Here is a 23,914-nt window from a genome sequence, read left to right as displayed (position 1 = left end):
AGCTGCAAGATGCTTGGTCTCTTGACACGGAGAGAGGCCTCTAACAGTCTGGGCTCAGAGGCAGAGCAGGAAGGGCAGTTTCCAGGGGCAAGGAGAACGGCTTGTCTGTGGAGGGCAGACAGGAGGCGTCTGACTGCTGGTGTGAGAGTCCTTTCATACCCCATGAGTGGGTTTCTTCAGTGTCTCATATCAGTGTGCTCCGGGTGCCTTCTGGGCTTAGCAGATACACGCGCAGGGAGTTACAGGTACTTATCAGGGTCACACACACACACACACACACACACACACACACACACACACACACACAAGAGAGTTCCTCTTCTAAGTAAAGTTTAAATTCACTCTAATACACCATGGAGTTTGCTTATGCTAACCTACACCAACTAAACTTATTACTGTAACAGCAGGGCACGTCTTTCCTTTTCTGTTTGCCTTCGCTCCAGGAAGAGTCCAAAACCACAGCCAGAGAAAGGCGCCCCGGCAAGGCCAGCAAATACAGGATCGGCTTCTCCGGGCCGGGACCCGCTGAGTCAACCGGTGGCCGCGCCAGGACCCCCGCGCGCCGGAGACCTGGCCGGGCGGCTGGAGCGGGGCGCGGCGGGGCGGTGCCAGGGCCCGCGCCCACCTCCGGGATCTTCGGCCTCGGCGTCCCTCCGCCCCTCCGGGCCCCGGGCCAGGGAGGCCGGCCGGGCCGTTCCGCGTCTGCGCGCGGCCGGGCTGGAGCCGGGAGGCCGGGCCGCGCGGGAGCCAATGGGCGGCGCGAGGGCGGCGGGGCGGGCGCACTCTGGGGATGGAGGGCGAGCTCCCCGCGGCTCCGCGCGGCTCCTCGGGGCCCCCGGCGGGGGACGCCGGCGGGGACAGCCCCTGCGCCCTGCTGCCGGCCGAGGCGCTGGCCCTGGACGGGGACGAGGACGACCTGGAGGTGTTCAGCAAGGTGAGCGCGCGCCCCCGGCCGTCCCCGCGCCCTGGGGTGCAGGCGGGCGGGTCCCGTCCCACCCCCCCCGCCGCCGCCTGCACTTTGACCGCCGCGGGGCAGGGCCGTAGCTCCGTGGAGTTTGCAAAGTTGTGATTTCCCCCCTTGGATCTCCTTCCTTCTTCCCCGACGCGGACTTCTGGGGACGGTGGCCAAACCCCGCGGCGGTGGCGCCAAGCTCCCCGCCCCTCGCAGATTGGTTTCGGCTGCAGCCCGACCCGCCCTCTGGGAGGGAGATGGAGTCCGCAGAAGTTACTTTTGATTTCCTGTGGCCGGTTGCGGATTTGGGGCTTGGGGACACCCGTGGTGCGTCTCAAGTCCCCCGGGAAAGGTGCCAGGGAGCCCCCTCTTTGCGGGGGGGGGGGGGCGGTTCCCGGGTCCAACAGGAAGCTCCCCTGCGGAGCCCAGGAGCCCAGACACCCAGCTGCCCCCCCCACTACCCCCCCCCCCCCCCCCCCCCCCCCGCCAGCCACCGTGTCTGTCCTTCCCCGGGCACACCTGGGACCCCAGGCCCTCTAACTTCTGGTGTAGGTGGAGAGAAGCCCACTCGGTTCGTGGTGGACTGCTGTGTGTGTGGACTGTGGATACAATTGCTGCTTGTAAAGAGAAATGTCTTTCTTGGCGGGAGGCATTGAATGTCACCCCAGTTTCTCACCTCGCTGCCCAGGGTAGAAGCGATGACAACACTGTGTTCATGGCTAAGACGCCTGGGAAGTAGGTAAAGCAACACACGGATCATTGCTTTACTGTGGGAGAGCGACTGAAGTTAGAAAGGGACCAGTTAAACTCAGACCCCACAGGGGAAAACCAGTGTTGGGGGGAAGTACATAAAGGTGGGCAGGGCTGCAGGCCAGGTGTCTGCGGGTTCAGTTCTGTGCTCTTGCTGGAGTCAGTCTCCTTTCCCGTGTAGCTGGCCGCCTGGGCCGCCTTGGGAGGTGCTGTTAGTCTAGGAATATGCCTAAGGCTCTTCCCTGGGACACTCCAGCCTGGGAGGGCCGGTGATGGGAGGGCCCCGTGATGGGAGTGGACCTGAGTATCAGTCCCCTGGGATCCTCTCGAACTTGTCACATGACTTCTTGTCCCAGATTCTCGGCGCCCCAGCCCCCTCGCATGAGCCCCTGTTGTGGAGGCCGATCGAAGGCGAAGCTAATGGAGTTGGAGCTTCAGGTGTGGGATGGCTCAGGCCCCTGGAGATGTGGACTGTGACTGGGGCTGTGGGTGGCTTAGGAGGGAAGGGAAGGGAAGGGAAGGGCAGGGTGCAGCCAGGGGCCTCTCTGTATTTCGTGTTTGTGTTGCATGTATTGGGGTGACACTGGTCAATGAAACCATCCGGGTTTCAAGTGACATCTGACCTTTTGCCACAGCAATGGAGGGACCTGGCGAGCCTTACGCCGAGGGAAGTAAGCCAGCCAGAGAGAGACGAGCACCGTGAGCCCTCACTTCTATGGGGGCTCAGTGAACAAGCTAAACTGACGAACGAAATAGAAACGGACTCCTGGGTCCAGAGAACAGTCAGGGGGAGGGGCGTGGGGTTGGGCGAAGGAGGTGAGGGGATTAAGAGGAAAGTACAGGGCGCATTTCTGTGTCCGCCTTTCCCTTAAATTGCCGGCGGCTGCCGGGCAGAACGGCGACTTCTCGGGCTCCGTGGCCGACCGGTGGACGCTTCTCTTTCATTCTAGCAAAACTTTGTTTTTCAACCTGATCTTGTCTCCGCACTTCCGCATTTTCTTAAAAGGACAGAAGCCTCAGCCCGGCCCTGCCCCCCCCCCCCATTCCTGTTTCCTGCTCCCCATCAGCACCTGGGTCAGGCACCTGGGAAGGTTAGGCACCGCCTGTGGCTCTTAGTCTACGGGCACCTGGCCCTTAGGCTCCGGGAAGACCTGATGCTGGGTAGCGTCTGAGGTGCCCGGGAAGCATTCACAGTAGCTGCCCGCTTCTGCTCCAGTGCGCTGGCATTGCCAACCGTGAACCAGGGAGGTAGACAGGCACATGGACGCAGCCCTCTCTGTTTGCTCGCTCTCTCTATCTCTCTCTCCCTCTCTCCCTCTCTCTCTCCCTCCCTCTCCCTCCCTCTCCCTCTCCCTGTCCTGTGGCCAGCCCACTCCAGGGTGGCATCAGGAACTTCTGTAGGAAGGAACATTGCCTTTTCGTGCGTTCACATCCACGAGGGCCACATTCAGTTCCCACTGACAGCCGCCACCCTTACTCCCTTAGTGAATGTGCACCCTGCTCCTCTCCAGACACTTATTTAAGAGCAGAACCTTTGACTTATTAGTATTTCATATATATATAGTGATTGATTGGTTTCAGAGAGGAAAGGAGAGAGAGAGAGAGAGAGAGAGAGAGAGAGAGAGAGAGAGAAACATCTGTGATGAGAGAGAATCGTGGATCAGCTGCCTCCTGCACGCCCCCTACTGGGGATTGAGCCCGCAACCCAGGCCTGTGCCCTGACCGGGAATCGAACCGTGACCTCCTGGTTCATGGGTCGACGCTCAACCCCTGAGCCACACCGGCCGGCACCTTTCCCCCCCACAGTGTAGTACAAGCACCTGGCAAGTCCATGTTAAGCATTTTTACATAAGACGCTGTGCTAAGGATTCTTTGGGGAAAAAGGAAAGTGAGATTCAGTTCTTGGGGTCCAGGTGGGCGATGGGGCGGAGACCCGAGCCGGCAACATGACTCTCGGAGGGAGGCCTTGTTCTAAGTTCTCAACTCGTCCCGCGAGGAGAACAGGAGGCCCAGTGGGGAACACAGGGCGACACAGAAACTTGACTTAAAGGATCTCGCCCCGGTGCTGGAGGTTAGGCCCGTATCACCGCTGACTCAGGAAAAGGAAAAGGTGACAATGACAACAAGAGCGTGAGATGGTGTCAGAGCTGGGCCTGAGAGAGGAGGGTGCCGAAAAGTGGAGTCAGACCGAAGGGGCCCATTTCTCTGCCGCTAGAGGAAAAAGTTCTCCTTTGGAGGAAAAGAATACGTTACAATAAAACAAATGGACTGTTTCTTTTTTTTTTAAATCTTTATTGTTCAGATTATTACATTTGTTCCTTTTTTCCCCCCATAACTCCCCTCCTCCCAGTTCCCGCCCTACCCTCCGCCCTCACTCCCCACCCACTGTCCTCATCCATAGGTGCACGATTTTTGTCCAGTCTCTTCCCACATCTCCCACACCCCTTTCCCCCCCAAGAATAGTCAGTCCATTCCCTTTCTATGTCCCTGATTCTATTATAATCAACAGTTTATTCTGTTCATCAGATTATTTATTCACTTGATTCTTAGATTCACTTGTTGATAGATGCATATTTGTTGTTCATAATTTGTATCTTTACCTTTTTCTTCCTCTTCCTCTTCTTAAAGGATACCTTTAAGCATTTCATATAATCCTGGTCTGGTGGTGATGAACTCCTTTAGCTTTTCCTTATCTGTGAAGCTCTTTATCTGACCTTCAATTCTGAATGATAGCTTTGCTGGATAAAGTAATCTTGGTTGTAGGTTCTTGGTATTCATCACTTTGAATATTTCTTGCAAATGGACTGTTTCTTCCTAAAGAAGACGAGGTGTGGAAGAAGCAGTCGTTGAAAGAGCAGGGTAACGGTCCCAGCGCCGCGATGCCGACTGGCCCTCAGTGAGTGACAGCTCTGATTAGCGACCTTTTTAACGGAACTGGCGGCCGTGATGGGAGAGAAGACCCGGGGCATGTGGGAAGCTGGGGGTCACAGGTGCGATTCTCCTCATTACCAGGCTCCTCTTCAGAAGGCCTGGGTTCCAGCGCGGGGCCCAAAGCTACAGACAGGCGTGCTTTCGGTGATGGTCCAGAAGAGCGTTCCGGGAGGTACCGCAGGAGGCGTCAGTCTCCCGCAGAGCTGTCCAAGCTACCGGACAGTTTAGGATTGTGTCTATAACACCCTGAGAGAAAGAGAGGTGGCCATGTGTTCTTTTAAGTGTATCTTTATTGTTGAAAGTATTACAGATGTCCCCTCCCACCCCCATCCTGACCCATTCCAGTCCCCCCCACCCCCCACCCGCCCCGGCCTTCCCCACACCGCTGTCTGCGTCCAGGGGTTAGCATACCTGCACCGGGATCACACACAGGCGCGCTTTTCAAAAAATATATATATTTTACTGATTTTTTTACAGAGAGGAAGGGAGAGGGATAGAGAGTTAGAAACATCGATGAGAGAAACATCGATCAGCTGCCTCCTGCACACCCCCCACTGGGGATGTGCCCGCAATCAAGGTACATGCCCTTGACTGGAATCAAACCTGGGGCCTTTCAGTCTGCAGGCTGACGCTCTAGCCACTGAGCCACACCGGTTAGGGCCACAGGAGTGCTTTTGTGCTGTTCTTTCATGTCGCTTAACATTCTAGGCTTGTTTTTGTCGTAATTGTTTTCTGTTTTAGTTGTAGATTTAATTTTTCATATAAGAAATAAAGTTTTGAAGTGAAAAACAGGGCTTCATCATGTAAAACGACACATTAGGAGCCGACATTTTGTCCAGAATGAAAATAAAAGCCTCGTTATGTGTGACCAAAAGCGAATGGCCACCTCTCGGTGTGCGGATCTTCAGACCTAGGAAAACCATCCCCACTGTGTTCATCTGCACGGACTCTGAGAAGGTTAAGTGTGTGTGTGTATGTGCGTACGTATGTACCTGCATGTGCGTACGTATGTACCTGCATGTGTTTCATCTAATCGAGCGTTGATGGGGTTCCCACCAGCTCTCCCTCGGCGAGGCCCTGGGCCACCACCTCCGGGTGGCTCACCTGCACCTGCAGTGCCACCTGTTTCTTCCTCTTGGACCCGCCCGGTGGGGTGGGGCCGCTCTGTCCAAGGCTTGGGGCCAGCTTCGCATCTTCCATTTGGGGATCAAGACGGGAGGAGCGACCCTGAATGGGGAGCAGGCAGTGGCTGCCATTATCCAAAGCAAGGCCCTGGTCAGGTCCGCGGGCAGGGCCCTCTCCGCCCGTGGGAGGCTCTGAGAGGGCAGAGTCACGGGGAGGTGCAGGCCTCTCACCGGAGACGGGGGGCGGGGGAGAGAGGGGCCGCTGGGAGCGATCGCCCATCTCCCGTCGTGGTCCTGGGCAGAGTTAGAGCAAAGGGCACGGTGGAACGTTCAGAATAAGAACAACCAATTTTTTTCCGTAGTGTTAAATCCAAAAAAAGAAAATTTTTCACTAGGTAAGAAATTGCCCAAGTGGAATCGAGATAAATGGAAAGGTATTAGTCATAATTAATAACCTCCAGTTGGCTAACGCTCACCAGTCATCCGAGTGAGACCACACAGATGCATGAAGACCTCTAGCCGCCTTGGCGGGTGTGGCTCAGTGGGTAGAGCATCGGCCTGAAGGCTGAAGGGTCCCAGGTTTGATTCCCCGTCAGGGCACAGGCCTGGGTTGTTGGGCTCGATCCCCAGTAGGGGGCGTGCAGGAGGCAGCCGCTCAGTGATTCTCTCTCATCATTGATGTTTCTCTCTCTCTCTCCCTCTCCTGTCCTCTCTGAAATCAACAACAATAAATAAATAAATAAGACCTCCAGCTGGGGCACAGATGCCCGCCTTTGGACTTCGAGGCACCACGTTCGTTTATCCTGCCTCAGGCCTGGCGGTTCCCGGATGGGCGCCTCCTTCCCTCCGCGTTTCCCGTGGCCGGCTCCTTCCACGGCCCTCCCTGAAGACCCCTCCCCTGACAGCTGTCCCTGCGTCCTGCGGGCCCCGCCCTCACCCTGCACCCCAGCACCCACTGCACGGCTCCGGATTCGCTCCCTCGCTGGCCAACACTTGGTTCTGGCTGGAACTGCTTTCCTGTGCTTCCTTGTCTATTAGCGACCCCCTCCCCCCGCCCCCCACTCCCCCACTCCCCCGCTCCCCCTTCCCCAGAGTGTGAGCTCCTGGGAGCAGCGGCCAGGTCAGTCTCGGTCAGGCTGTGCCCAGGGCTGACGCTGGCGATATGGGATGCGGTTTGTTCAATGAAGAGAAGCTGTGAGGGGAGGTGCTCCCTGTGTGCGTGGGGCGGGGGGAGGGGAGTGGCCGTGGGGCCTTGCTCCACTGGTTGAGACAGAGGCGGTGCGGGGAGGACCAGATCACTCCGACCGGACCGCAGGTGTGCTGTCCGTGAAGTGCAGGTGATGGCAATCCCATCGCCCCCCGCCCCCCGGCTGCAGGGAGGGCTGATGAGATGACACGGGCACGTGGGCCGGGCCCTTAGGAACCGCAGGACTGGCTGGCGGCGTTTAAGGTGAACGTTTTCACCTGCGCAGCGTCCCTGTTGCGTGTGCGCGGCGAGCTTCGGAGGGTCATCTCCACGGAAGGAGCGGGTCCTCACCAGGGAGGCTGCGTGGTGAGAGCCTGAGAGGGAGGTGGGGATAGACCTACGACCACTCAGACGAACCGGGTGGAAACCATGGGAAAACCCCATGGAGTCAAGGAGGCGCCGTGACGGCCCAACGCAGGCGGCGAGACCCTTTTCATGGACACAGCCTTCGACGGCGGTGCTTCCGGGCTGTGGGGCTTGCCCAGGCTCTGGGCTGTTTCGTAGAGGCTGTGTGTGTGTGTGTGGGGGGGGGGGGGGGGGCCTCTGCTCCCGTGAGTCATCCCACGTAGGCCTGCCAGGCTGCTGAGGACAGGGAGGGGCATTCCTGGCGTTCCAGACCGAAGTGTGAGTATCAGGTCCCGCAGAAATGCGCCTGGAGTGCGGGCGCGGCTGGCCTCAGGTGGGGCCCGGCCGGCCGGCTGCATTCCTGGCTGCATGTCCACAGTCACACTTTCCACCCCGTGGGGAGCTCTGCGATGAGTAATGATCCCCCCCCCCCCCCCCCGCTCCGCTTAGTCATCACTGAAGCCACCACCGGCTGTTTCCTTGTGTCCCCAGGACCCCAGGCCAGTTCAGGAAGCCCCTCCCGGTGGATTTGGCATTCGTGGCTTTGAGAAGCTCTGGCATGCAGGAACAGAGCATAGCCGCGCATGTTACATATATGTTACGTGTACGAGGGAGCCCTGTCTGCCTTTCAGCCGCCACATTTTACTTGTCCGTTCCTTGTTCTTGCTTCACATGCAGCCGCCTGCACTGACCTGGTTAAAACGTTCATTAGTGAGTGAGTGAGTGTGTGCGTGTCTGAGGGTAAGCATAAAAGCCCCCAGAAGAAACGCAGGTGCTAGAATCGAGCGAGCTTACTAGCACCTCCCGCCTCCCTGGCAGTGGTCAGGACGACTGTGTCCAAGTTCAACGCGAAAACTGCGAAAAGAAAATCCATTTTCAACCATCAAGAATATGTCCTTATTCTATTGGATCCTACCTTTGTAATGATTTTTAAAACCTTTAAAGTGATTTTCGTTGTAGAATATTCTCACGCACCCAAAAGCATAGCTATAGAAGCATAGGTGCACCCTGCCTGTCCGTATGTTAAATAGCTGCGTAACATCTGTACCCCATGTAGCGGTCAGTAGGGGCCAATTAGGTTTTATTGGCGTTCACCACACCTGTTCGTCGGTGTGCCGCCTGTGACTGCAGCCACTGCCGTGGCCAAGGTGACGGAGACCAGGTGGCCCATTAGGCCCACATGTCCTGTCTGGCCCTTTCTGTGAATGTCTGCAGACGCCTGGTAAGAGGATAATAAAACTCGCATCCATGTTCCCGGGACTCAGCTTAGGACAGAAACCATAACCCACGTTTTGATGCTCCTGTGTGGACCTCCCCAAGGCGCTCGCTCCTCTGCTTGGAGGAAAATGAGAATCTGAACTTTGTCATTTGTGTGGTTTTCATACAGTTTATATACGTAGCTCGAAGCAATGTGTTTTAAGGATTTATGCCATTTGGGACCTTTTGCTTTAGGATATTTAAAAGTGAGTTCACATTCTCCTCTGCTCTGCTTTCCCCTAACATTAGCCTGTGAGGCCGCCTGTGTTCCTGCGTGAAGGTGCGGCTGGTTTTCATGGCTGGCATTAGCATACACGGCGCTGGGTCGTGGCGAGTTTCACGTAAGATAACGCGCAGCAAGCCTTCAAGCAGGCCATGTGCACATCACACTGACTCATTGATGCTCCACTTTTTATCCTCTCCTACTCCGCTCCCGTCCCAGCTCGGAGGTACAGTGACGTGACCAGGTTCACACAGGTGGTATGTGTCTACGCTTGAATCAAGTTCGGCTCCGCCTGACTACAGAGACTTTTTAAAAAATGTGCCTTTTTTTTTTTTTTTTTTTTTTGCGGAAGGAGAAAATCCTGTAGAATAAAGTTAGGTGAACAATTTCTATGGCCAGTATAGCCTCGCAGTACACAAAACCCGAGGAAGTCCAGGAACATTCCAGGCAACACAGTTGCAAAATGGAAACACAAAAATGGATGAATTAATGATGGTCTATGCATAGGAGGGTGTGGATACTACACAGCGCGGAACAGTGTTAAACATCATTGGCGTGTCGCCAGCCCCTTTACCGACATCCCCAGGCACGCGGTCCGCAGTGTCGGCAGAAGCCTGTCTCATTTCTATTATTATTATAAGCAGGCGGGTTGGAAGGAGTCGTAAACCAAAACACAGCTGTGGAGTCTAAGTTTAGGCCCATCGAGATGCGTGCCCCTCCCCGCCTCGCTGCTGCTCCGGCTCCTTCCGCAGGACGTCGCTTTTCCACCAGACGTCTGCGGGCACCGGTTTCGGGGCATCAGCCGTTCTGTTCTCTCGGCCTTTTCAGGCCAGCGTTCTGTTGGTCACACTTCGCACACGGGTTTCTTTGTTCCTCTACTTGTGGGGAGAAAATAGCCGTGTGGCTCCGAGCCGCCAGAGTACCTTGTGGCGTGTTTGTGCGATGCCCCTGAGGCGTGTTACCGAGGGCTTGAAGGAAGGACGCTTTAGACGTGTCTTCTCTCCTCCCACCTGGGTCTTTGGTGTTTATCTTCTGAGTAGTTAGAGATTGGCAAACCCCTGCTTGTTTTTTTTTGTTTGTTGTGTGTGTTTAAATACGTTTTTATTGATTTCAGAGAGAGGAAGGGAGAGGGAGAGAGAGAGAGTAACATCCATGAGGAGAGTCATCCATCGGTGAAGTGCTGTTTTGGATCTTCTCAAACACATTTCCTTCACTCACTCACGTCCAAGGGCAAACCCTTTAGATATTAGCAACATATTCCCTTTCCTTTTTTTTTTTTTTTAAGTGACTCTCAAACACTGGATAGTCAGTTTTATTGAGACTTTAAGAATTTTTTTTAATACATTTTTATTGATTTCAGAGAGGAAGGAAGAGGGAGAGAGAGAGAGAGAGAAATATCAATGATGAGAATCACTGATCGGCTGCCTCCTGCACGCCCCCACTAGGGATCAAGCTCACAACATAGGCATGTGCCTCAGTTCACAGGCTGACGCTCTATCCCAGCCATGGGCAAACTACGGCCCGCAGGCCGGATCTGGCCTGTTTGAAATGAATAAAACTAAAAAAATAAAAGACCGTACCCTTTTATGTAATGATGTTTACTTTGAATTTATATTAGTTCACACAAACACTCCATCCATGCTTTTGTTCCGGCCCTCCGGTCCAGTTTAAGAACCCATTGTGGCCCTCGAGTCAAAAAGTTTGCCCACCCCTGCTCTATCCACTGAGCCACACCAGCCAGGGCTCAGAATGTTTTTGAGTGATTCATAGTCATTCAGATCCTTGTGCGGGAATGTGGGGCGTTGCTGAAGCTTAGCCTGTGATTTTCTTTCTGCACTCGATACGGAAGCCTGTGTTTTCGACACCACAATGCACTCCCTGGAATGTCGATCGTCCCACGCCACGGAAGGACGCATCTTAGCAGGAGAAGTAGAATGCTGAACGAGGCGTGGGCGAAAGGAGGGGTGGGTGAGTTCCGGGGTGACTGCATGGAATGCCAAGGCATGTGGTCGGGGACCCTGCCAGTGACTTTCAAAGAACGTTTGCCCATCAACCCAAAACGTGTCGGCTAAATACCCCCCTTTCAATGAAATGGCTGTTGAGAGAGATTTGGGACACTGATGGCACATTTATTTGGAACTTCTGGTTTGTTTGTTTAATATATTTTTATTGATTTCAGAGAGGAAGGGAGAGGGAGAGAGAGAGAAACATCAGTGATGAGAGAGAATCATGGATCGGCTGCCTCCTGCACACCCCCCACTGGAGATGGAGCCGGCAACCCGGGCCTGTGCCCTGACCGGGAATCGAACCGTGACCTCCTGGTTCATAGGTCAACGCTCAACCACTGAGCCCCACCCGCCGGACTGGAACCTCTGGTTCTGAATGGCTGCTTAGCATTCCACGGTCTTAGCATCCCATGATTTAGTCGGACAATCCCATTCCCATGTGCTCCCAACACATGTTGGCACTTCCTGTGTCACTGCGCCACTTGGATGAGTTAAGAAACAGAATCCAACGTGACCCAGGGCTTCTGCCCCGACGGCCCTGGACGCCGCCTGTCGCCTGTCACAGTGGTTTCTCCGTCTCCGAACACGGCGTAAAGCTGTTGACTCTAACAGTTTTAATATTCTTTTCAAGATACATGTTTATTTTAGGCTGTTTGGAAATACAGAGGCTCATGCTAAAACCATGACGTTCAGCAGCAATTCCAACACCTGGAATCCCTTTCAGCTGTTTTGGTATCACTTTAAGTTGATGCGCACTGAGTGCATCTTGCGTCCCCCTCCCCTCCCCCTCGCCCCCGGCTCTCTCCCTCTGCCCCCCCCCCGCCCCCCATCGCTGGGCCTTAAAGCTGCGTGGACACGCAGCACGCACGGCCTCCCTGTGGGTGAAGGGCAGAGGCTGGAAGGGCCGGCTGCCCACATCCCTGGGCCAGTGAGGCAGCGGGCTGGTCCCCTCCCTGGAGGGTGTGGGACTCGGCCTTGGCCCTGTGCTTTCTTAGGGCCCATCTCCCCCGCTCCCTCATGGTGCCCTGGAGAGCAGGCCCTCCGGAAAGGGAGCGCAGTTCTCTGCACAGCGGAGAACGCTCGCCTGCTCGCCTCTCTGTGGTGGTGGTGGTTGGGTATTAGCTTTTCAGGGCCCCTCCGGGGTCAGCTGGGCCCGCCCTCCGTGTCCGCGACACCAGGTCCCAGCCTCCGGGGCTCTGGGTCGTGAGGGGCCGTCCGCGTCCCTCGGGGCTACTTCTCAGCTCCCTCTGGCTGAGGTCCCCGCCACCCCTCGGCAGTCCGGCCTCCAGCTTCCGAAAATGGCAACTCTGCTCAGTCTCCTCTTTTACGCTGAGGGCTTACGCCTTTGGGTCCTGTTTGGTTTTTATCTATTTGTGTTGTTCTTCACTGACATCTGTGGGGTCTTGAGAGGAAGCTGAGATAGACATACGTGTTCCACGTGCCCGGGTGAGCCACGTGCCCGGTGACCCGGGAGTCCCTTGCCCGCCTCGTTCTTGACGTGTCTCAGGAACCGTGTGGAACCTGAGGAAGAGAAGGCTGTACCTGTTCTCCCTGTCGATGTTAACAGCTGCCGGTTTGTTCCTCAGGACGCCTCCCTGATGGACATGAATTCCTTAAGCCCGACGATGCCGACGTCCCCTTTGTCGATGATCAACCAGGTCAAGTTTGAGGATGAGCCCGACTTGAAAGATCTCTTCATCACGGTCGACGACCCCGAGAGCCACGTGACCACCGTCGAGACCTTCATCACTTACAGGGTCGCCACCCAGGTGGGTACCGAAGGCCGGCCCCCCGAGCACGTGGCTGTCCGTGGGCTGCGGACGGGCATCTTGCTCACCGCACACTCAGCGTCACGCAGTCTGTGCTGAATTTATCTGGTTGTTTTTTTTAACCATTTTGGGTAAGATATTGCACTTTGGGGTGTAGCTCGCCTGAGTCCGTTAGTTCCGAACTCCAGGTACCCAAGTTTTTACGGGAAGACATGAAAACCAAACATTTACAAGCAGCTCCCAGGGGGACCTGTGTTTAGGTTGGAAGTTATCTGTGCTCTGAGTTCACTTTCTAGAACACACGTTCTTGCTGAGCTGGAGATCGGCCATCTCGTCCCCCTGGTGCAGCGTGTGCCTGTGCTCCGATGGCCCCCGTGGGCCACTTCAGACTGGGCAGTGACCCTGTCCCTGTCGTCGGGGATGAGTTAGGACGTGAGCCTGGCTGGCAGCACTGGTTTTCCTCGTCCGATCCACTGTAGATCTTGCGGCCTCTCTGGGGGTGGGGACGCCCGGCAGGGAGAAAGGATACCCGCCCTGGGGACAGTCCTCACCCCATTACCACCTGACGTTCGCTCTTCTCCGCCCCTGACAGCGACGAGGGCAGACCGACCGTCACGTGACTTGATCTGGTGCCTTCCTCCTGTCTGAGGGTTACTGAAAGGGTGAGAGGGTCTTGAGGACGTCTGAAGCTCAGTGTTAACTGCCCAGGTTTTGCGTGTCCTCATTTTCACTAGTAGTTAGGCCAATTTTCCCCTCTGGTACTTGGTAATGAACCTGTGCATATGTGCTGGCTGCACAGCTGTTCAATACATAGGTACAGATATGGACATATTTTAAAAGATGTTTTTAGTTTATTTTTTTTAGAGAGAGAGGGGAAGGGAGAAGAATAGAGAGATAGAAACATCGGTGAGAGAGAATCATTGATCAGCTGCCCCCCACTGGAGATCAAGCCCGCCACCTGGGCTTGTTCCCTGACCGGGATTCGAACCCATGACCTCCTGGTTCATAGGTTGATGCTCAGCCACTGAGCCACACCTGCCGGGCTTCAGTAAATATATTTTCATGAGTGACTCTGCACTGTGTTTTGTGTGCGTATGTATATATTTGCATATATATGTCCACATATCAACTCATTTACGTTGTTAAACTGTCTCTCCTAGATTTAGTTTTCCTATTTTTAGCATTCCTACAACCTGTACCTTTTTGCATAATAGTTAAGATTTTGTAGTGTTCTGTGAGCATTTAGTTCTTTAGATTTCTGCATCTCACTTACCTCTACCTTTTCCACTAAAAAGGGAATGTTTTACTGAGCTACATTGGGAGATATTCTAAACATGCATTTTAAAAGAATAAATCTTGGAAAGTGTAGCTTAGGGGAGCCTTATTTTACAGCAATTAAGGTTGCTTAGCTCTGGAGCTGCTGAATTCTACAATTGTGTTTATCTGTGGGGGTGAGTGTGGGATATGCATGCCATGTGTGATTCCATTCTTACTCCAGAAAACCTCAAGCTTCGTATGGCTGTGTGTGATTTTTAATTTGCAAATTTCAGCTACATAAGATGCTGGTGGTAGTGGCTGTGTTCCCGAGAGGTGCACATGCATTAGATGGTCTACATTTGTATTTGGCTCAAGATTCGGCAGTAGAAGCGAGGCTGCTATTATACCCATGTTGGCGTAGCTTTTTGGTTTGTTGAGATATTTTAAGATATTTGCTAAATTTTTAGGAGTTCAGCATATGACTCAAAATAGAATCCCTTGAGAATGACGGGAACATTGTCTTTCCACATCAAACCTCCTTTAATAACATGTTTAAAACAGTGGGTAAAACCACTCTGTCAAAGGCTAGAATGCTCGCCTACCAAACGCACATTTTAGCCAAGCAGTTGGTTCGAGCACATTCCAGCAAAACGTTTTTTCTTGGTTGTGTTCCGTTCTCTCTCAAACCGCACTGACAGGACTTACTTGCCTCCCATCCTGAATCCCGATCTCCTGAGAGGAGACGCGTGTTTAAGCCTCAGTGCGGGATGCACTCGCCCACGGGTGGCCGCGCCTGTGGGAGGCAGAGGGGTCTCGCACGCAGACTCCCCGTGTGGGTCTGGAACCCGGGCGTGGGGTTTGCTTTCCTGCTGGCCATGCGGGGAGCTGGCTCCCTCCCCCTGCCCCGTGCACTGCGGCTGCGCAGTGAGGCCCGCTGAGCCCGGGTGTCCGGACAGGCCGCGGCGTGGCCGGCCTCGCATTGCTTGCCTGCTGCTTCCTCCTGCAGACGTCACGCGGGGAGTTCGACTCCAGCGAATTCGAAGTCAGGAGGCGGTACCAGGACTTCCTGTGGCTCAAGGGAAAGCTCGAGGAAGCCCACCCCACTCTCATCATCCCGGTAGGTAGACCCCGTCTTCCGTAGAACGGCTGCCACCTTGTCCTGTGAACTGTGAACATGCCCGCCACCAGGTTCCAGGCCTTTCTGTTCGTGTAATTCATTCACCTTAGAAACATTTGTTTTAAACGTTTCCACCTAACTACAGATTTGCTTTTGCCTTTTTAATATTTTTGTATTGGTCTCAGGGAGGGGGAGGGAGAGAGAGAAAGAGAAACATCGGTGATGAGAGAGAATCATGGACCGGCTGCCTCCTGCACACCCCACACTGGGGGTCGAGGCCCCACCCGGGCCTGTGCCCTGACCGGGAATTGAACTGTGATCAACGCTCAGCCACCGAGCCACGCCGGCCGGGCCAGGCTTGCTTGTTTACCTGTTTCATGTTACCGTTTTGTCGTGTTTGGACTTAGCATTGCGCATCTTTAAAGTATCCTTGTGAGAAATGGTGGCATGTTCCAACAGCCTGTAAACGGGCATGGGTAGCATTTCCCTCCCCCTCTGCCGCCTGGGGCAGGTGCCGCGCTCACCGGCGTGTTTGTTTTTGCCGCAGCCGCTGCCGGAGAAGTTCGTGGTGAAGGGCATGGTGGAGCGCTTCAACGACGACTTCATCGAGACGCGCAGGAGGGCCCTGAATAAGTTTTTGAACCGAATTGCCGACCATCCAACCTTGACGTTCAGCGAAGACTTCAAAGTCTTCCTTACCGCGCAGGCTGGGGTAACGCCTTGGATTTGTACTCGCGTAACCCTTTCCTGTCTGTGCGACAGAAGGCCGTCCCTCCCCTTGTTGGCCTAATTCATAAGCCAGGCAGCAGGGCCCTGGAGTTAAGAAGGATTTGAAAAAGTATATATTTTTATTGATTTCAGAGAGGAAGGGAGAAGGAGAAAGAGAAGCATCAATGATGAGAGAGAATCATTGATCAGCTGCCTCCTGCATGTCCCACACTGGGGGTCGAGCCTGTAACCCGGGCCTGTGCCCTTAACCAGAATCGAACCTGGCACCTTCAGTCCGTAGGTGGGTGCTCTATCCACTGAGCCACACCAACCAGGGCTTAAGGGCTTTTAAGTGCTGGAGGGATAGCCTTCAGGTGCAGTTCTGGGCCAGGTCTCCTTCCAAAGCTACAGACACCCCACGCCTTCCTCCACCTTGCAGACCCCTCTCCCTCTGTTTGCAGGAGCTGTCATCGCACAAGAAGCAGGGGCCGGGGCTGCTGAGCAAGATGGGCCAGACGGTCCGCGCCATGGCCCTGTCCATGAGGGGCGTGAGGAGCCGCCCCGACGAGTTCACGGAAATGAACGACTTCATCGAGACTTTCAGCCAGAAAATAAATTTGATCGATAAGATATCCCAGAGGATTTACAAGGAGGAGCGCGGTACGTAGCAGCCCCGGGCGTGTGCTTTTCACGCTGTTCGGTTCCTGACGGTCCTCCTAGTCGCTGGCTGGTAGGCGGCGAGGAGGTGGCGCCTCTCTTGGGCCCTTTCTCCGTACTCGTGTCTCCCTGCCCGCAGCCCGTCTCCCTGCCCGCAGCCCGTCTCCCTGCCCGCAGGCCCGTCTCCCTGCCCGAGGCCCCATCTCCCTGCCCGCAGCCCGTCTCCCTGCCCGCAACAACTGTCTCCCTGCCCGTGGCCCCGTCTCCCTGCCCGCAGCCCCGTCTCCCTGCCCGCAGCCCGTCTCCCTGCCCGCAGCCCGTCTCCCTGCCCGCAGCCCGTCTCCCTGCCCGCAGCCCCGTCTCCCTGCCCGCAGCCCGTCTCCCTGCCCGCAGCCCCGTCTCCCCATCTCCTGCCTGCAGCACCGCCGCACCCAGGGTCTGAGTCACGGGCGCTGTAAATTCTGTAAATTCCTGCTCTCCTGGTGCCCGTGCCCACCCTGGGGATTTTTCTTGGTCCCGGGTGTGATGAACACGGTCAGAGTAACTGTGTAAACAGAAGTCCCACCAGACAGGCAATTATTTTCAACATTTTTAATGTTGTTTTTTTTAAAATATATTTTATTGATTTTTTACAGAGAGGAAGGGAGAGAGATAGAGAGTTAGAAACATCGATGAGAGAGAAACATCGATCAGCCGCCTCCTGCACATCCCCCACTGGGGAAGTGCGCGCAGCCCAGGTACATGCCCTTGACCGGAATCGAACCTAGGACCCCTCAGTCCGCAGGCCGACGCTCTATCCACTGAGCCAAACCGGTTTTGGCCATTTTTAATGTTTTTCAGTTTACTTCATCGTACCAACTTTTGAAATTATAATAGTTTATTTTAGAGCAATATGACATTACACCCCAGACCCAAAAAAAGGCACCAATGCTCACTGCTTATACATTCCCTCCCATGAAACGCTGTCACGGAGAGTGGATAGTCCGAACGCAGAAATGTGAAAGTCCTCAGATTTTAAAATGAAATCCAGACTTTTGGATCAATGGCTCATCAAGCATTGAAGAGCCCTTTTGTTACTCATTTATTGTTTCATTGATGTGAAAATATTTATTGAACACACTGTGTATCGGGCTTTGAGATTTTTTTTAAAAAAAAAAGTAAAACTTGACCCTAAGGAGCAGGTGGCCTAGGAGCGTGCCAGCTCCGCAGGCGGGCACAGGCGTGGGGTGACAGGTGTAAACGTCATGACAGGCGTGGGCAGAGGTACACAGTCGTGGCTGAGGACAGAGCATCTAAGAACGCTTTGGGGCGGAATCAGAAGGGGTTTATTTACTCTGCGAGTTAAAGGATTCAAAGGAGTCTGTTGGATGATGGAAAGGGCAGAGGACCAGGCAGAGGGGTCTGTCCAGGGTGTGAGCGAGGAGGGACATGAGATAGTCATACATGAGCCGTTCTTTTGGCTTCAATTGAAATATCTTTGGGAGAGAATCACAAGAGTTGGATCCACAGAGGCGAGATGAAGTCTGGTCATACAAGGACCTCCTGATTCAGTGCTTACATGCTGTGGCGGAAATGGGGAGAGGGACCCTGGGGAGGACCGGGTAGAGATGCAGGCGGTAATGGGAGTCAAGATAGGTAAGTGGGTGGTTGGGTGGGTGGGTGGGTGGGTGGAGAAATAGATGATGGATAGTGAAGACTGATAGATAGTAAAGATGAAGACGCGGGAAGTGGTGGTTGGCTGAGTGTTCAGGTGTGAGTCTAGGATGCGGCCAGACTCCTGCTCAGATCACTGGGAACACTTACCCTGAAGTGGGCCATGCGGGCAGGAGAAGGGAGAAGACGGCGCGCATCTTGGTCTCCGGTCAGGTTGCTGGAGACGCGGGTGCAGGTGTCTGGTAGCGGACGCAGTCACGTCCCAGTCAGGACGCCTGTCAGCAGGGATTTTCAAACGTCCATGAACTGAAGGACTTATTATTTTTTTAGAATATTTTGATGAAATGAAAGAATACGGCCCCATTCATGCCCTGTGGTCGGAGTCGGAAGAGGACCTGGCGGACACGCTGGGCGGCGTGGCCAGCTGCCTGGACCGGTGCTGCCAGGCCACCGAGCGGCGTCTGTGCGGCCTGTCCGAGGCCCTGCTCCCCGTCGTGCACGAATACGTGCTCTACAGCGAGATGCTCATGGTGAGGCCCCTGCCTGACGCTCCGGCCTCCGGCCCTGACCCGAGTGTGGGCTGCAGAAAGGCACTGCTGTTCTGCCTTTGCGCGTCTTCCCATCCCAGCAGGACCCTGCGCGTGGACGGATGGTGTTGCTCGCCCGCCCGCCCATGCAGTGCTGGGCGGAAGGAGACGTTAACAAAAGAGGGGACGCCCGGCCGGTGTGGCTCAGTGGTTGAGCGTCGACCTAGGAACCAGGAGGTCAGGGTTTGATTCCCTGTCAAGGGCACATACCTGAGTTGTGGGCTCCATCCCCAGTAGGGGGCGTGCAGGAGGCAGCCGATCCATGATTCTCTTTCGTTGTGGATGTTCCTATCTCTTTCTCCCTTCCTCTCTGAAATCAATAATTATATATATTTTTAAAAAAGGAGCGAAGGGGTGCCTGGCGTTAATGGCAATGACACAGGGAAGTAAATGTAAAAGAATCTGTGGCCAGTGGTTGAACTTGGTATTGATTTCTCTAGACAAGGGGGACTCTTCATCATTCCTGCATGTTGTCAGGGCGGTTTGACCGGCACAGAGCCAGACTGAGTGGTGTCGGGTGCTTTTGCTCCAGCGCCTCTCAGTTCTCACCGGGACACGGACAGCCACCTCCTCCCTCCCCGTGTAGGGGTTTGTGTCTGGGCCCTTCCCTGCCCCGCGCACACCGCGAGACCCCGTTCTCCTCAAGCCCCCTCTCCTGTATGTCCTTTAACTCTCCCTGGTTGAGGCAGTGTTTTCTTTAACCTGTGGAGGCCACTTGTGTTCGTTATTATAATTTCATTATTGTTTGATTAATGCTGTGGCAACCAGTGCCCAGGCGGCGGGGCTCAGGGGTTGGACGTTGACCTATGAACCAGGAGGTCACAGTTCGATTCCCGGTCAGGGCACAGGCCCAGGTTGCGGGCTTGATCCCCAGAAGGGGACTTGCAGGAGGCAGGCGATCCATGATTCTCTCTCATCATGGATGTTTCTCTCTCCCTCTCCTTTCCTCTCTGATATTAAAAAAAAAAAAAAAAATACTGTGACAAGCAGGGAAAGATGAGTGCAAGTAACAGGAGCCCTTGTGCCCCCGAGCCTAAGGAGACTGTCTCGGAAGAAAGGGAGTCACCCAGGGAAAGGCCTGGCCAAAGACCAGCAAACACTGGACAAGCTTCCGGTGACTTCTGCACGCAGGGGCCCCCACACGGGTGTGTGCAGCTTAACGCCGCAAACAGGGAGCCCCGGTGATTCAGGAAAACGAGGTGGGAGAAGAGGCCGTGCTTTCCCTGCAGAGCTGGGCTCATTGCTTCAGATTCGCACCCGTGAAGCTAAAATAAAACCCTGAGATGTGAGCACACACTGGGGGTCCCGCCGTCCCCGACTGATAGCCATTCCTCGGGAGTCGGGTCAGGGCAGCCGGGGAGGGTGGGTATCTTCCGGGGAGTGGCCCGCGTGGCCGCCAGCTGCCGCGAGGGTACACCCTCCCGATGAGTGCTCCTGACCTTCTGTTTGCTTTGCTTCTGGCTCTTTCTGGATCGCTGTGCGAGCCCGGGGTACTCCTCCCACCGTGGCTCCTCAAGTACTTCCGCCAGCAAGAGAGGTCCTGGGAGGCTGGAGGGTTTATAAACGCCTTTCCCTAATGCCTGCTGTCGGCTTAGCTCTTAGAGACGGACAACCATTTGTAAAGTCGTTCTGTCCCCAACCGAGTGGTGGCTGCTGTTACCCCGAAACGTCTACGTCGTGCACGCACAGCTGACGAGGTCCTTGTGTTTTCTCGCAAAGGGCGTCATGAGGAGGAGAGACCACATCCAGGCAGAGCTGGAATCCAAGGCGGAAGCTTTGACCTACAAAAAGGCGGACACAGACCTGGTGAGCACTCACGTTTCTCGATACGATGGTGTCGACTTAATGCTTATCTGAGACTTTTCCTGGCCGCGTAGAGCTCCCTTACAGCTTGCCTTGAAGCGTTCAGCCAAAGGCACCAAAATTTCTCCCGAAATGTCTATACCTTCTGTTGAGTTCTCTAGGAAGGAGACTTGTTAATGTCTTTTTTCACTCCAAGGACGTAGGTGAGTGTTGAGGACATGAATGACAGGTGAGTGGGGGTGTCCTTGAAACCCCCATTAATCCATAGGATGATGACCCCCGTCCAGCCTGCGTTAATGTGTCCTTCATTTTAATCCTTTTCCTATAAAAGATATGATGTCCTTCCTGCTGCTCTTTATGCATCTTCCTCTCTGTCTCTCTCCTTGTCTAACCTGAGCACCTTCAGGGCAGGGAACTTTTATTTGTTCCCTGACGGGTTCTCAGCCCCGGCATCGCGCTGGGTACGCGGCTCACACAGTGAGCATCTCGTGGGTGAATGGGTGAAAACTGCGGGGACCACGTTGGAGTCTGGAAACCAGGAGCCCCCATAGGGCAGAACCCCGAGACCTCACTAGGGAGGGCGATGAACTCCCCTCAGCGTCCTGGGCTGGGGTTTCTTTCTGGGCTGAGTGTGTGTTTCAAAGTCGAGTTCATTCTCCCGAACAGGGTGTGGGTGGGACGGGGTGGGCTGCTGTGGGCAGAAGAGGAGAGAGAACCACAGAAAAGCAGAGGCACTAAGCCAGGATGAACCCTTCCCACTCAATAAGGTGTGTGTGTGTGTGTGTATGTGTGTCTTTAACTTTTTATTTTATTTAAAGAGTCAAGTAGAAGGAACAAGAAGGGGGGGACACATGTACTGAAATAGTATTCTTATCCTTTACACTGTAGAATTCTTTTATTTGTTAAATAATTTTTGAAGATACTGAAATTAGCGGTGAGGTAAAATGTTGCCGTTGACCAAATCCTAGAAAAAGCACCTTACAGTTTCAGGAGCAGAGGACGACGCTAAAAGCTGAGCGTCTGTTCAGAATGGCTCCTGCTCAGGTTGTGCGTGGGAACACGGACCGGAAGTCGCTGGGATTATCCCGTCGCAAAAGTCACGGAAGAAAGAGCTGCCCACACATGGCTCAGCTTTCCCAACTCACCTAAAAAGGGCACTTTTCATTTGACTTGCAAATATTTTGTCTTTTTTCTATAAAAGTTTCCTTGAGGTCTCATTATAACCTAATGGTCCATCTGTATTTCTGATCCATTTGTGCGTTTGCCGGGTCCAGGATAAAGTTTTTGTTGGTTTTTTAACCTAGCGAGCTGCTGTGTGGAAAGCGTGGAGAAATTTGAAACGTTAATTATCTGCATGATATTCTGTAAGATACGTTTAATCAACTAAGATTTGAAGCAGAGACATGGCGAGTACTTGGTTGTTGCCATCAGAACGGGCCTTCCTGGAGCGTGCAGGGAGGGGTGGAGGGTTTGTGGGTGGCGGCATTTGCGTAGACCTCACTGCAGCAGCCCGGCGTGTTAGGATGGCATTGTCGGGAGAGACCTTCAGAAGGAAGCTGACACGATCGGTCCCAGAACAACGGAAAGGAAGTTGCTTAGAAAGATGCAGGATAGGATCACCATGGAAACGCACCCTTGTGAGGTCCTTGGAAGGAGCCATCCTTTGCAGTCGCCATGGCGACCCTGGCAGAGAACTGAATAGAGCCATCCAGCCCGGGTGTTCACCATGGCAACTCAAGCAGGGCCACTTTAGAGCCCACCCCGGGGCCGTCTCTATGGAGACCTGCCGGGGCTGCCTTCAGAGGCTCCATCCCCATCCCCTGAGGGTGGGACGCCCTGTGCAAGCCCAGCTCAGCGGCTCAGCACGAGGAGGCCGCTGACGGAGCTCTCCCAAGACGGGCGGAGACCAGGGAGTCATAATTATTGGGTGGAAATAGAACCCCGATGGACACCCCCGAGGTCACATTGGGTGTGTCAGGTGGACAGGGAGGGACCCACCTGGGGTACACGTGTGGGAGTGGCTAGAAGATAGGCAGCATTTAGAGCGATGAGATTTGTCGAGGTCACTCAGGGGTGAGACTAGAGGCCCCGTGGCTGAACCCCAGCACTGGCCAGCATGAAGAGCCAGGCCAGGGGCGTGTGGAGCGAAGGAAGGGGATTGCCGCTTCGGCTGCCGGGAGGGAACGGGACCGATAAGGTGAACTGAACGTGGAGGGTCATTCGACTCCTCTACCCCGCTTCTCCGCGTGGGAGGCCTTTATGCAAACAGCAGGGCGACTGGGACACGCGCCGGCCGGCCGTCACGTGTTGCCAGAGGAGCTGAGAGTTGGGTGATGGGCTCCAGGAAGAAGATGCTCTTCCGAGTCACAGCCGCATCTGCCGGGGGAGACAGTGGAGACGAGGGGCCGCGATGGCCCCGAGGGGGCAGGCGCGGGGGTGCGGGCGCTGTGGGCTCTGCCTTCGGTGAGGAGTCCTCCGAGGCAGAGCTGCTTGAAAACACTTACTCACTCGCCGCCTCCCCGGAGGAGAGCAGGGGCCTCGGGTGCTAATGCCGCTGCCTCTCATGGTGTCCTCATTCTTATTTCTGAATGGGCGCTTTATCTGCTCACTCAGGCAGCATTCAGATAGGAATGAACGCGAACACGCTTGACATTCAGCAACATGTGCGCGGGATCCGCGAGTCGGGCCTGGAAGCGCCGCCATCGCGGTGGCAGGGTGTCTGTGAGCAGAAAATAAACTCGCGTTTCCCTCAGATCATCATCGCAGCCTGGATTTGCATGTAGCAGCGCTCAGTAGCTACACACAGACACCGGATTCATTCAAGCCGGTCCTGCTCCGGGTGACGTGCTAGTTGTGAACCAGGATTTTGCTCTTATCTTCAAATAATGATGGTTCGTCTTCTGATGTTCTCGACAGCACCCTGCACAGAGCAGCACTGCCTGCTTGCTGTGCCTTAAAGAAATGATAATATTGACATAGCGTGCATGTGCATGTGCGCGTGTGTGCATGTGCGCGTGTGCTGGGGCGGGGGGGGGGGGGCGGGGGGGGCGCGGAGTAGAGGTTGCCTCTACCTGTTCTCAGATATTTTTTTCTTGCCTTTCTCTCCTGACCCTTTTGCGAATGTCTTTCTTCCAATAGGCTTCATTTCCCAATACCTGTCTCTCTCTGCCGCTCTTCTGTCTGTCCGCATCTGCGTGTGTGAGGGACGCTGGTACACACGCGTCCGTGTGCACACACTCGTCCGCAGGGAGGGCGCTGGCGGACATGGCCCCGGGGGAGGAGAAGGCCCTTCTTGTTGGTGTCTTTGCATCGGCGCGTCCCAAAGCATCGGCGCTGCCCCGTCTCGCTGGCCGAGTCGCCCGGAGGGAACCTGTGGGCGCCCCTTACGCCCCAGGGGACGGGGCAGCCGATGGTCAGGCAGGAGCCCCAGGTGAAGGAGTCCACATGCTCTCAAGGTTATGCCCACATCTTTTCCTGCAGAGAAGTGACCCAGAAATGTGTGTTCAGTTAGGAGCCTTTCGGAACCTGC

At 54.9% G+C, this 23,914-nt stretch overlaps 1 protein-coding gene across 4 annotated transcripts in view; it reads left to right on the top strand.

Annotated features, from left to right (window-relative positions):
- The first annotated feature begins 736 nt into the window (after nt 1–736).
- SNX7 (sorting nexin 7) overlaps nt 737–23,914 on the top strand; it is a 38,570-nt gene continuing 15,392 nt past the window's right edge. Inside the window, exons 1-8 of one of the 4 annotated variants that reach the window (XM_059674659.1) lie at nt 737–934; nt 12,421–12,603; nt 14,867–14,977; nt 15,525–15,689; nt 16,147–16,345; nt 18,326–18,525; nt 20,302–20,388; nt 21,370–21,549. In XM_059674659.1, the coding sequence (XP_059530642.1) occupies nt 791–934; nt 12,421–12,603; nt 14,867–14,977; nt 15,525–15,689; nt 16,147–16,345; nt 18,326–18,525; nt 20,302–20,388; nt 21,370–21,534 (1,254 nt within the window). In that variant the 5' untranslated portion in view covers nt 737–790 and the 3' untranslated portion in view covers nt 21,535–21,549. Of the gene's footprint in view, nt 935–1,149; nt 1,280–12,420; nt 12,604–14,866; nt 14,978–15,524; nt 15,690–16,146; nt 16,346–18,325; nt 18,526–20,301; nt 20,389–21,369; nt 21,550–23,914 lie in introns of those variants that run through there. The other 3 variants (XM_059674658.1, XM_059674661.1, XM_059674660.1) reach the window with 3 other exon arrangements.

The sequence above is a fragment of the Myotis daubentonii genome, chromosome 18 (genome assembly GCF_963259705.1).
Source record: "Myotis daubentonii chromosome 18, mMyoDau2.1, whole genome shotgun sequence".
Taxonomy (NCBI): Eukaryota; Metazoa; Chordata; class Mammalia; order Chiroptera; family Vespertilionidae; genus Myotis; species Myotis daubentonii.
Note: the sequence above shows the minus strand (reverse complement) of the source record. Positions and strands in the feature narration are given on the sequence as shown.